We start from the raw sequence: 12,975 nt of genomic DNA on the forward strand, positions 1-12,975 counted from the left end.
ACACTGGAGGTTTCCACTGTCACAGGCTCAGCCATAAACCTGTCAGAGAGTGACTGATACCTTGATAGTTTGCTTTCTTAGCCTGATGAACCAACATTCAGAGCAGCAGGAAATTTATATTAAATCATTGTCCTATTTTCATCAACAGAAATTGCTTTGGCAGAGTTTCCTATGAAAGAGTAATTTCAGAACTCACAAAAACGTATTGGAGATTATGAGGATGATGTGGATTGACTGAGACAGCTACCATCTATCAAGATGAAGCAATCATCATGTATGTATCCTTTTTCTTTCTTCTTTTTTTTCTTTTTGTGCTGGTTTCTGACAATGAAACAAAGTTTAATTGCAGGTTTTTAAGTAAGAAAATCAATATGTTACATGTTGGACATAATAAAAGACATGCATAACTTCACTGTTCCACTTACAGTTTGTATCTGCAAAGGTCCATGATTGCCAGTTTCTTTCCTTGCTTGAAAATCTTGGCTTTTCCAGGTAGTCACTTAAACATTTTTCTAACATAATGAAGTGCTCCAATGTTTATTGATATAAATGTGAATTTATAAAACAGGATTTAGGAGCAGGAGGTTTTGAAGTAGTTATCCTCAAATGTTCACCTTCTTGCTAATTTTTGAAGAGATGTTCACATTTGCAGAGCAGCTAAGCTCTATGACTATACATGTTTTTTTTTCTTTTTCTTTTCTGTTTCAAATGAATATATCAGGCTTATGTTTGCACTTGGGTAGAGGTTTTGATGAGAATGTTCCACCTATATTTCTCTGTGTTGGTTTGCATGTTTTTAATAACAGAGGTTTTGTCTATATTCATGTCAGGAAAGTTCTTTCTTATGGAATGTATTGCATATTGTTTTCACAGTAACATCATGTTGCAACAGGCGGTAGTAACTGTATGTTCAGGGGCATTGTTGATTACATGGAAATGTTTTCTGCAGAATAGTCACATAATCAACATTTACAGTTGCATCATGAGAGTTTAAGGGCTTTGTTATCTCTTTTATTCATTAGATATTTCACAGTTATTTCCTTTTCTTGAATTGCAAACGCATAACCCTTGAGATGTTACATGATGTATCTGTCACATGTCCAAGTGAGCCTACACTTCATGTGAATATTATCATTCTCCTCAAGTTCATGGGAAACATATTCATACATAACCTTTTTGAGGTATGCAGTGTGTTTCTCTTTCGTGTTTTTATTGAGCTAAGTTTGTCACCCACATCTAGGTTCACATAGGAAGGTATCAAAAAGTGAGTGCTTCTGCAGAAGTTAACTAATGTCTTGTAGGATGTTATTCACTTCACTTTTGAGAATTTGTTTGATGTATTTATTTTTGCTTCTGTTGTTTAGCAGATGCTGTCTGGGTGATACCATGTGATATTCAAAAGCTATCTGTGTTGATCTTAAGTCTCTTTGTCCTTCTTTTCTTCAGAGATAGAGTATGTCAGTATCATTGCTTCTGTGGAGGCTTGCAGCTAATGTCTGAATGTTATTTAGTTTATTTCTACGATTTCTTGCTTATGGAGAAAGCCAGTTTCAAACCTAGATTCAAGGCTCCTTGATTGGAATTTCAACATCAACAAAGTATTTGCACATGTACATGTGTATATGTGCAAGTATTTGAAGTTAGCACATGTGCAAATCTGCATGTTTTGTTTTATGTATGTATACTCATACATATAGTTGCATGTATAGACATGTGCTTATATGCTAAAATTTTGGAAAGTCTTACATATTTTGATAGTTCCATTGATGGCTAATATCTTCCAATTAGCTTCCTTGGTTTTGAGAACCCTAATTTCCCAAGATTGATACTGAGATAGGTGGTTATATATCTTAGCATTCCAATAATTTGTGGTATAAATCTGAACTTGTAATCTTGGTAGAGTAGCCATAAATTTCTCAACAACTCAGCATAGGCATTTTCTTTTTTGCTGTTCATTTGTTTTATGGGCAACTGTTTTCCACTACAGGACCTAGTTTCTCTTCTCAGTCTCAAATCACAACAATGTCTGTTCAAATGTGATTGCATTTTATTGAGGTTTTCGCAGGAACATTCCACCAGTACTCTTTCAGATCATGATTGGTTATGATGATGATGATGATCATCATCATCATTTAACATCTGCTTTCCATGCTAGCATGGGTTGGACGATTTGACTGGGGACTGGCGAACCAGATGGCTACATCAGACTCCAATCTGATCTGGCAGAGTTTCTGCAGCTGGATGCCCTTCCTAATGCCAACCTCTCCACGAGTGTAGTGGGTGCTTTTTACGTGCCACCGGCACGAGGGCCAGTCCAGCAGTACTGGTGTATGTATGTATGTATGTATGTATGATTTTTCTTGTATTTAAGTACTTCTTGAGAGAGTTCAAGTTGGTTGCTAACAAAGCAACAAGACTTTTTGAGTTAATAGAGTTCCCAGTGTTTGTAAATATGTGGTTGAGTTGATTGTTGGTTGAACTGTTGATGCATATACCCAAGTGTGTGTATCCATTCACAGAAGAATCTCACATGGATAATTTTTAGAATGTTTTAGAAATCTTCACTTTACCACTCAGAGATTGGATTTGGAGAATCCATGTCAGTTTCTTTTGCTCTTTTTGAAACTGAGTATTTCAAGACTTTTGTGCAAATTTGTTGGTACATAACCTAATTCACCTATTATGATAGGTACAAACGAGAATTCCTAGTCAGGCTAAAAGAGCTGTAAGTTCCATATCAATTTGCCATAGATGCTCTCTTTTTCCTAGTCTTTTGATTGTACATTCACATCTGCTGGGTAGCTTACTTCCTCAACAGTGCATGACTTTTGTTTCATGTCCAACAGAACAATATCAGGTGGAGGTTTGGTGGTGTCTTTGTCCCACTTGCTAATCAGGTATTTAGCAGCTGTCTCCTGTTTGTGGATAGCAAAGGCATATCCTTCTAGATGAGATGTAATGTATCTATTGCAGGCCAAGGAGAGGCTACTCTTCCTGTCAATACTGCTGTTGCCTTCTATCTTACATTGCTTTTTGTTGGTGTGATGCCTGCTTCTTCTCTAAACTTCTGCTTAAGTAGGCCAGTCCAGCCTCCTATGTATGTATGTATGTATGTATGTATGTATGTATGTATGTATGTACGTACGTATGTATGTACGTATGTATGTATGTATGTATGTATGTATGTATGTCATTATTCAATTTATTTCAAGATTTCTTGTCAATAGGCTCCTTCATTGGAATTTCAACATCAACAGGGTATTTTTGTTTGTATGTATGTATGTATGTATGTATATATGTAACGTATGTATATATATTTGTATGTATGCAGGGGTACCTTGTTTTTATTCTCCCTATTCAAATTAATTGGTAAGGGACATAACTCTCTACAGTTACCTCACCACTACTACCACCACCATCACCAACAACAATACCACTATCACCACCACTAGCGTTAATCCTGTAATATAACATCAATATTTCCGCTCTTATGTATCCATTTCCCAGATAATACGTCAAACATATTTGTCACTCACTGATATTTTTATCTCCCCCCTTTACTCATTCTAGTCTTTCTTCATGAAACCTTATCTGTTGTCTGTAATATCTCCAAGGTAAACAAACTACCTGTTGCTATTTATTAACCCGTTATACCACACCAGGAAATCGGTGTCCTTAGTAACATAAGCAGAACATGCACATACACATGCTTAGACAAGTTGAAGAGAAGTTTTCTATGCGGTCGTTTGCTCCTGTGTTAGAAATAGCAGTTATACCTTCTTCACCTTACCGTCTTAAGAACATAAGGTATTATATATAATAGTACTTGAATCATCATATAGGAAAAGGGTTATACTTGGAAGGCTTTTAATTAATTAAAAAATCTCTGACAAAGGACTCGTTAACAACTTATGTACAAATTAACACACTGTCTGTTACCTACACACAACCACCTCTCTCTCTCTCTCTTCATACACACTCTCTTAGCTTCTGTTTCGATTACTGAAAGACATTTTAATTGCAAAGTTGTGTAAATTAAGAAACGCCGATAAAACGACTCCCTTTAATAATAATAATGGTCAAAGGTAAAAGACTCAGAATTCGTTTTGATAAATGAGCTTATATTTTTTCAAAGGTATGTTCATCTTTCAATAATATACTTTGAAATAACAAAATATTTCACTATTAAACCCCTTTCACTCTGAAGGTGTGGTTTGCCTCAGAAAAATAAGTGATTTTCGATAGTTTTGACGATTAGATTCGTTCAAAACACATTTTAAAAACTTATAGAATTCACCTTGACTGGTATAATATTAAAAATTTACCAAAGAATTTTTTTAACGAAAAGAACAAACAAAAAAAAAAAAACCCAAAAGGGTGTGGTTTGACAAAGTGTTAGATTTATTTCGGTGCATTTGACATTCAGTCAAATATATAAAAACACCTAAATATACGTGTGCGTGTATGTATGTATGTATATCTATTTACGTGCATATGTGTAGGTGTTTCTATAGATATAGGGGTGTAACTATAAATGTATGTGTGTGTGTATACGTTTATGTATTTATTTTGCAAGATTCCTATTGTGAAATCGTGTGTGGAAACAGATATTGTTATATTTGGGGATGGTTATTTTCTTTTTTGTTTTCTTTTCCCAATAAACACACACTAGGATCCGGTCACAAAAATGGGGAGGGGGGAATAGTGTAAAAGGTGTAAAATAATGTGTAGTAGAAGAATATGAAAAAAGAACAAAACGCGTACTGACGAACGGGTATGGTGGGGAGAGGACTCCCTCCTCGTTCGTCGGCACCAAATTCTTTTCATATTCGTTTACTACATATTATTTTACACCTATTGCACTTATTATTTTTTGTTTTTTGGTGGTCAGCTGTCAATGTTGGGTTACCGGATCGTGTGAATTTTCCAACTCCTGTCTCCACACCCCCGTTCGTCTGCACGCATTCTTTCTTCATATTCGTTTACTACTCATTATTTTACATCTATTACACTATCATTTTTGTGACCGGGTGTAAAAGTTGGGTTATCGGGTCGTGTGAATTTTCCGAGTCTTCTCCCCACCTTCTTGCTCGTCAGCGCACATTTCATTTGTCTCATTCGTCTACTACACATTATTTAAAGCCTAAATCACTATTTTTTTTTTTTTATGTACTGTTGGCTTCTTTCAGTTTTTCAGTTTTCACCTACCAAATCCACACTTGCCCAATGTACCAATCAGTGAAATTGAACCCAGAACCATGTGGTCGGGAAGCAAGCTTCTTGCTACATAGACACGCCTGCACCTAAAATAATGATTAAAAAAAAACCCTCTCAGCTATGAAATCAGTCAAAAATAGGAATACGAATTTCAATGAATTCTTTGTTACTGCTTCACATTTGTAGCTTCATCAAAGCATGGCACTTTCTTGTTGATTAGGATGTATTGGTCTGCCTGTAGATTCTGGTGATTCTTAGAATTTGCCATGATGGATAAAATGAAATGAATCCAGATTTATATAAGAATAACACAACAAATTGAAACCAGGGCATATTTTTTGATGATAATCACTTAACCTTTTAACTGTCTAAAACATCTTCATATGTTTGTTCCAAATGTCCATGCTTATTTTCCGACTATTACTTAGCCCTTGTTTCATATGTTCTCATCATTATCATCATCATCTTCATCATCATTGTTTAACGTCTGCCTCCCATGCTGGCATGGGTTGGATGGTTTGACAGGAACTGACCAGCTAGGAGACTACATCAGGCTACTGTGTCTTTTGTTATGGATTTTATGGCTAGTTGCCTTTTCTAACACCAACCACCTCATAGAGTGGACTGGGTGCTTTTTACGTGGCATCAGCATGGGTGAGGTCAGTTTTGGCAGGTTTTTTACAGTTTGTTGCCTTTCTAAATGTTAACCACTTCACAGTGTGGACTGGATGCTTTTTTCATAGCACCAGAACCAGCAGGGTCACCAAGTAACTAGCAAGACAAGGAATTTTTGAGAGGGGACAGGACATTGGGGGAAGTGATCTTGTATTAGATGATGAAAAGTTAGAGTGTGACAGAGACAGAGGCAGAAACAGGTGTTCTTGCTATAGAGGAGGTATATGGTTACCTGGCCAGAGAGAGAGAGAAAGAGAAAGAGAGAGTTGAGGGTGGGACAGGAAGAAAGAGAAAGAGAGAGAGAGTTGAGGGAGGAACAGGAAGTGAGAGAGGGGTAACAAGAAAGAGGACAGAAACAAGTGTGCTGCTCTAAAGAAGATACTTGATATCCTAACCAGAGGGAAGAGCAAAGGAAGGAGAGAGAGAGAGAGAGAGAGAGAGAGATAGATAGAGAGAGAGAGAGTGAGAGAGAGTGATCAAGGATGAGTGCAGAAAGAGATGTGCTGCTGTAGAGGAGATACCTGGTTATCCAGCCAGAGGGAAGTGCAAGGGAAAAAGAGTGAGAGAGAAAGAGAGTGGGAGACAGCAAGAGTGAAAAGGAGAGAACAAGAGAGGGATGGTGATGAAGTGCTAGGGTATACTCACAAGGAAAAGGGTTTGGAGCATAGATGGGATGATAGAGCAAGGAATATAAAGCTTTCCTTTCGTAAGTTCTAAGTTACTCTGGTGGGTGATGTCTTGCAAACAACTTGCACATGCAAGTGCTACCAGTCGAGAACTCCGCATATCAGAAGCCAGCAAGTGTATGGGGTCATCAGGAGAGAATGCGCGCCGTTTCGGGGCCTACCTCTCGACGGCATCAATGTGCACCGGCCCCACTCACTGATATGAGGCCCCGCTTGCCAGATCAACTGGTTATTAAAAAAGCTCAATATTTCTCTAGCCATCGCTCATCGTCTCTTTTTAACCAAATCCAGTGGCTAGCCTTCTCCACTGTATTTTGGATATCAGTCATGGTAGTATTTACTTTATGATGAGTTATACCTAACAATAACAGCAGTCGTCTCACACTGTGTCCTACAAACCCTCTACATCCAACTTCGATTGGAAAATGCTCCGCTTTCCAGCCTGCGTCTTCACATTTCTCGAGGAGGTTTACATAATGGCCAATCTTTCGAGCCCGCGCAGCGTCCATATTATCTTCATGAGGAACCGTTAACTCGACTAGATTTACAACTTTCCTTCTTTCACACCACATTAAAATGTCTGGTTTTTCCGTAACTGGGATGGGAAAGAATGCCTGGAAATGTGTATTATAGATGATGCATGGGCACCAGGGAAATAAATCTCATGTATCACATCTGATACCTGAGATGTATTTCTTTGGCATCCATGCAAATGGTTAAAGGTTAATATAGTTCTTGGTTGTATTTAAGAGAATAAGGTTATTTTCTAAGAGTTAGTCAAGAATTTTATTCTGAGACACAATTTTGATAAAATATATACTCTACCTCTTTGATGCACCTCCTGAAACGCCATCTTGTAACCCCAAAAGTTATGGACATCTCAAATCTTTTCTCTGTGTGGTTGCTAAATAAATAAAGAACACATTTGATAATGAAATCCTTGACATACTTCTCGAAAAATAGGGTGGCTGCAACTGGAATTCAGGGAATAATACAAGTGACTTTTCATCACATGGGGAGAAGAGAAGACTTGTGTGTTAAGTTGACCTGTCACCTGAGAGGAAAATCATTTTTCTACTACTACCAGTTTCCTTAGAATTTTTCTTTTTTTATATGTCATTATAGGTTTGTGTGTGTGTGTGTGTGTGTATGTGTGTGTGTGTGTATATATGTGTGTGTTGTCATGAGTCTGTACCTATGTTGAAGCATGTTTATTTGCATGTATAGACTGATATTTATGGGTGAAGTTTCGAATTAGATACCTCATAGCTTATAGAAAAGGACAAGGTCAAAAGGTTATAGAAATAGCAGTCAGAGTGCAAAGATGTATAAAGTTGAAGCTTTTTAAAAGATATTTTTTTTCCAGAATTGTAATTTTTGTTCTATGAATAGAAATACTAAATATATATACACTGTTGTAGGAACACTATATATATATATATATATATATATATATATATATATATTGTATGACTTAATAGATTTGTTGCTGTTTAGTTACGTATTTAGGAGTTGATTGTAATTTACTTCTTAAATTTATTTACCGATATAGTTGTACATAGGGTAAATGTGTTTCAGAGTTGTTTTTTTCTTTGGTTTGCTTGTTTCCAAACAGCACTTATTTCAGTGCTGTTGACACAGCCGGATTGAATGGTACTGTCCAGGTGTCGAAACCATAATGATATCCGTGGGACAGCTGAGGTATGTTGGATTGTTGGTATGGCTGTGGAATAATATTATAACACATCATTTTGATATACACACACATGCGCATGCACACACATACACACACACACGCACGTGTGCACACATATATATTTAAGAAAATGCAATATTTATCCACTTTGAATAAAGTACACAAAGGAAAGTCTGAAAGTGAATCGAATACTTAATCTATAATCATTAGTCTTATTAATCATATATTGGAGTAAGAATTATGGATTAAATATTTGATATATTAATATATATATATATATGTGTGTGCATGAAGTTGAAGCTAACATTTTCCTTTCACATGAGATATGAGGTACTTAACCCTTTTGATAGCAACCCAGCTGAAACTGCCACTGGCTCTGTATTACAAATGTCTTGTTTTCAAAAAGTTCTGAATTAAAATTTTCCACTAAACCTTAGTCACAATTTATGTTCCTAATATTAGCTCAATGATAACTAAGTTATTTTATTAAATTCTTTGTTATATTTAAAATTAATTGAAAGAACCACAGAGTATCTCAGCAGAAATATGGTAACAAAAGGGTTAATGTGAAAATCAACCCGTTTATGTTTATTAAAACTCACAGTTTTATTTCTCTTCTTTTACTCAAGCTTTAAAATTTCAAATTAAATGTATAACAACTTTTTATGATTTAACATACTTTCATTTGTTCATTTCTAAGTGGTATTTCAACAATTTTATATAGATTTCTTCAAAAATTTAATTTTTATTATTCTATCCATTTAGTTTACAAAACCTTGACCTTTACATCTCCCACCAAAAATGTCTGTGAATGACTTACCAACAGATGACAAATTCTTTGATAACAACATGGAAGAAAACCAATCTCAAGAATCAGATAATTTTGAGTGAGTAAAGGTTTTGTCAAATTTGGTTCTCATTGGAAACTTTTAGATGCTTTTATAACGGTCTGGGTCACACAACAACATCTGTTAATATATTTCAAACAAAGTTCTAAACATGAAAATATTGTTTAAAATCTTGGTTTAACTCTTAAGCATTCAGATTCAAATGTAATGCTAATTTATTCACATTGTTTTGAATTAATCATCATTATCTCATAGCTTTGAGATTTCGATGAGGTGATTGTTTATTTTTAGAATGACAATGTAGGGTATATGTGAATGGATGGATTTGGCTAGTTTAAATCTAAAACATGTAGAATATTTGGGTTGGATATGGCCAGTTTCAATGCTAAATGGTTAATGTAACATCATAATGACCTTTGACTCGGTACCTTACTACGATTGGTTTTATCTACTCTGGAATGGAATTTTCATGCTTATTTCTTAATGTGAAATGCAGTATAGATTTGGCCACGCAGGGCCAAACACATAGGGAACAATACAATGTAGAATTTTTCTTTTTCGAAATCGATCAAAAGGGAATGAAAGACTTTTTTTTGGACGTGTAAACAGGGAAATAACACAAAAGTCATTGTTAACAATAAGAGTTCCCAATAAGTGGAGGAAATGTAACATTAACTAGGTTTATCCATGGAAAAAAATTTTATGTAAAAGAACCACGGTAACCTTGGGAATGAAAAGGAAAAAACATTAACATGAGAGCAAGGTGCTCTTTCTTTCTTTGATTTATAGGTTCATGCTCAAGGTGGTTCCATCATTTATTTGTGCCATCCTTGCCACATTCACCCACCTTTTATTGAACCTTTCACTAGACAAAACTCCCCTCTCTATTCTCACCTTCCTCTTCAAGTGATACTTCAAGAAGTTTATGAGAGGAAAGTGTTTGTCTCTAAATCTTCCACACAAGTTCACCACACACATTCTTTCACCATAGCCACCAGTACAATGGAAACTGCCTTGCCTTCCTGGTTAAAGGTGGCAATATTCATGATAGACTCAGCTGACAACTGAATTCGTCCCACACATGACACCAGCCGTTCGACATAAGCCCACAGGTCTGAAATGTTTGGACATTGCACGAGTATGTGCAGAACGGTATCATCATTCTGACTGCATCTTGGGCAAGTCAGTCCAGTGTTTTTTGAACTGTGCCTATTTAGTCTGAGTCATCTCTGATCTTAGTAGACTTATAATCAAAGGCATTTCAGTCATGACCATCCCATTAATTTTTATAACTATGTAGTCCAACTTGTCTTTCCAATTTAAAGATGACAGACTGTTATTTGAGAATATTTAGCACCTTTTTCTAGCAGATTTATTGATTGCTTAGAGGCTGCCTCATTTCTTTAAAAAGAGAAAGGGACTGGCACTTTGGTTCAGTTGTTGTTGCTGTTGTTTAGCCTCAGACCAACCCTGAGGATCAGTTACAACATGTTCTGTCCTGTTAACCATTGGCTATTTGTATGTTCATGTCCTGGTGTTAACTAAAGACAAGGAATAGCATTGAAGTTGGTATCAAAGTGTTCAGTTCCTTGTTGTGGTGATGCATATGTGTCTCTGTATTTGCATGCAAGTGTGTGTGTGTGTGTGTAAGTGAGTGTAAATACTGGTTTAAGTACTTTCAATAATTAAAGTTTATTTAATAGCCATAGGTTTACACTGACTTATTCCCAAGTGGTGTGAGATTAATGCCTGATAGCTAAATAATAATACTCTTCAGTCAGTTCATACTCATATCATTTTAATTATGCTAGTGAGCACTTTCATGTTTTAGTCAATTTTATATTATTTATATTATTTGAGATGTCTTTAGATGAAATATTTGTTTGAATTTATTTTCTGTAATCAATAGTTATTGATCTATGCTGATTTATTCCTACGTTGGGTTGTTTTAAGTCAATTGAAGCCTGATAGTTAAAGTGATATATTATTCTGCCAGTTTATGTTTGGTTCATTTTAATTATGTTTACATGTTCCAAATATATATGTTATAGATTGTGCAGTAGCAATGACTATTAGTCTGTGTTTTTAATTATTTTATGTTTGAAGTTCTTGGTTGGTTATTCATTAGGTTAGTATTATTTTCCATTTCACGTATTGGTAACATATGTCTTCAATTAGGTTCAGTAAATTTTGCTCAATATATTTGTTTTGCTAGAGTGATTGAATAATTCTTATGGTAACAGCGTCCTTTTTGAAGATATTTCTGCTTTATGTTGTATTTTGATCTTTGTGTTTCATAGCTACTGATATGAAATGCTTCATGTTTGAGGTTTGATGTTTGTATTTGTCATAAAAAGCAGGTGTAGTTGTAATGGACATAATGTGCTAATGTTTCCCTCTTCATTTTTGTTCATTAATTCTTAAGCAGTGTTTATATTTGTAACACTATTGACACCACCATATTGAATGGTACTGCTTAGGTGTCAAAACCATAATGATATCCATTAGGCTGCTGATAGCAGGAATCTATGTTTGAAATACTTGTTGTTTGTGAATACTTTATATCTTGTGTTTTCTTTGTTTTAACTTGTCCTTCTTCTTGTTGAGTTGATATTGTAACAGTTCTTGCTTTCTTGGTTTATGGTGGTTCTGTTCTTTATATTAAACCACACACTGAAAATGCATGGTTGTCCTTTATTGGGATGCTGTTTATGACTAGGGCTATACTTATTTAAAGACTTCTGGTTTAGAGAGGGCTTGTTGCAAATATCTGTATATTCTGTCCTTGCCTCTTCATCTCTGCCTTGCATGTTACTTGGTGACCCTGCCAGTGTTTGGTGCCACATCAAAAACATCCAGACCACACTGTAATGTGGTTGGTGCTTGGAATGGCAACCAGCCATAAAAACCATGCCAAAACTGACCTTGCCTGTGCTTGTGCCACGTGAAAAGCACTCAGTCCACTCTGAAGAGTGGTTAGTGTTAGGAAGGGCATCAATCTGTAAAAACCCTGCCAAAACAGCCCCAGAAGTATATTGCAGGCTTCTGCCTAGTCAGCTCCTATCAAACCATTCATCCCATGGAAGGCAGACATTAAATGAAGATAATGATGATGATGATGATGTGCATGATGATGATAATACACTCTCTCAGTGGCATGCATATGGGTATACACAGTTTACAGGGAGAAATTTTTCTCTTCTGATTGCAATGACTGTAATGACACTAACGACAAGCTGTATTGGTTCAAGTTGGTAGCATATCGATAGCGAAGAGAGAGAAGACTTACATTCATGGGCAATTGCATGGTCAACCTCAATCAATACTGGTTCGGTATTAAATAATTGTCTTCTTTTTTGAACGCAAATAAAATATATTAAATATAATTTTTTATAGGTGCTTTGCAATCACATGGGTTTTGAGTTTAGTCTCCTACACTGAGCCCAAGTTGACCAATGGTTTGTGAGTGAATTTGGTTATAGAAACTGCATGGAAGCCTGTCACACACATGCCTGTGTCTGTGCGTGCGTGCTCACACACACACACACACACACACACACACACACGTGTATATGTATATATGTGTTTATATATATATGTATAAATATGTATTTATGTCATCATCATAATCATTTAACATCTGCCTTTCATGCTGGCATGGGTTGGATGGTTTGACTGGAGATGACCAAATAGAACACTACACCAAGCTATGCTACTGTTTCTGTTTTGGCATGGTTGTTATGGCTGGAAGCCCTTCCTAACACCAACATATATATATATATATATATATATATATATATATATATAAATGTATATAAATGTATGTATATTAATAAATATATATGAATGTATG

The 12,975-nt window shown here is 35.7% G+C and overlaps 1 protein-coding gene across 4 annotated transcripts in view; it reads left to right on the forward strand.

Annotated features, from left to right (window-relative positions):
* The first annotated feature begins 254 nt into the window (after positions 1-254).
* The window catches only part of LOC106874122 (tetratricopeptide repeat protein 23), a 191,496-nt gene continuing 178,775 nt past the window's right edge, over positions 255-12,975 (forward strand). Inside the window, exons 1-2 of one of the 4 annotated variants that reach the window (XM_052970647.1) lie at positions 255-274; positions 9,040-9,161. In XM_052970647.1, coding sequence (XP_052826607.1) covers positions 9,076-9,161 — 86 coding nt within the window. In that variant the 5' untranslated portion in view covers positions 255-274; positions 9,040-9,075. The other 3 variants (XM_014921734.2, XM_014921732.2, XM_014921733.2) reach the window with 3 other exon arrangements.

This window comes from Octopus bimaculoides, chromosome 9 (assembly GCF_001194135.2).
Source record: "Octopus bimaculoides isolate UCB-OBI-ISO-001 chromosome 9, ASM119413v2, whole genome shotgun sequence".
Classification (NCBI taxonomy): domain Eukaryota; kingdom Metazoa; phylum Mollusca; class Cephalopoda; order Octopoda; family Octopodidae; genus Octopus; species Octopus bimaculoides.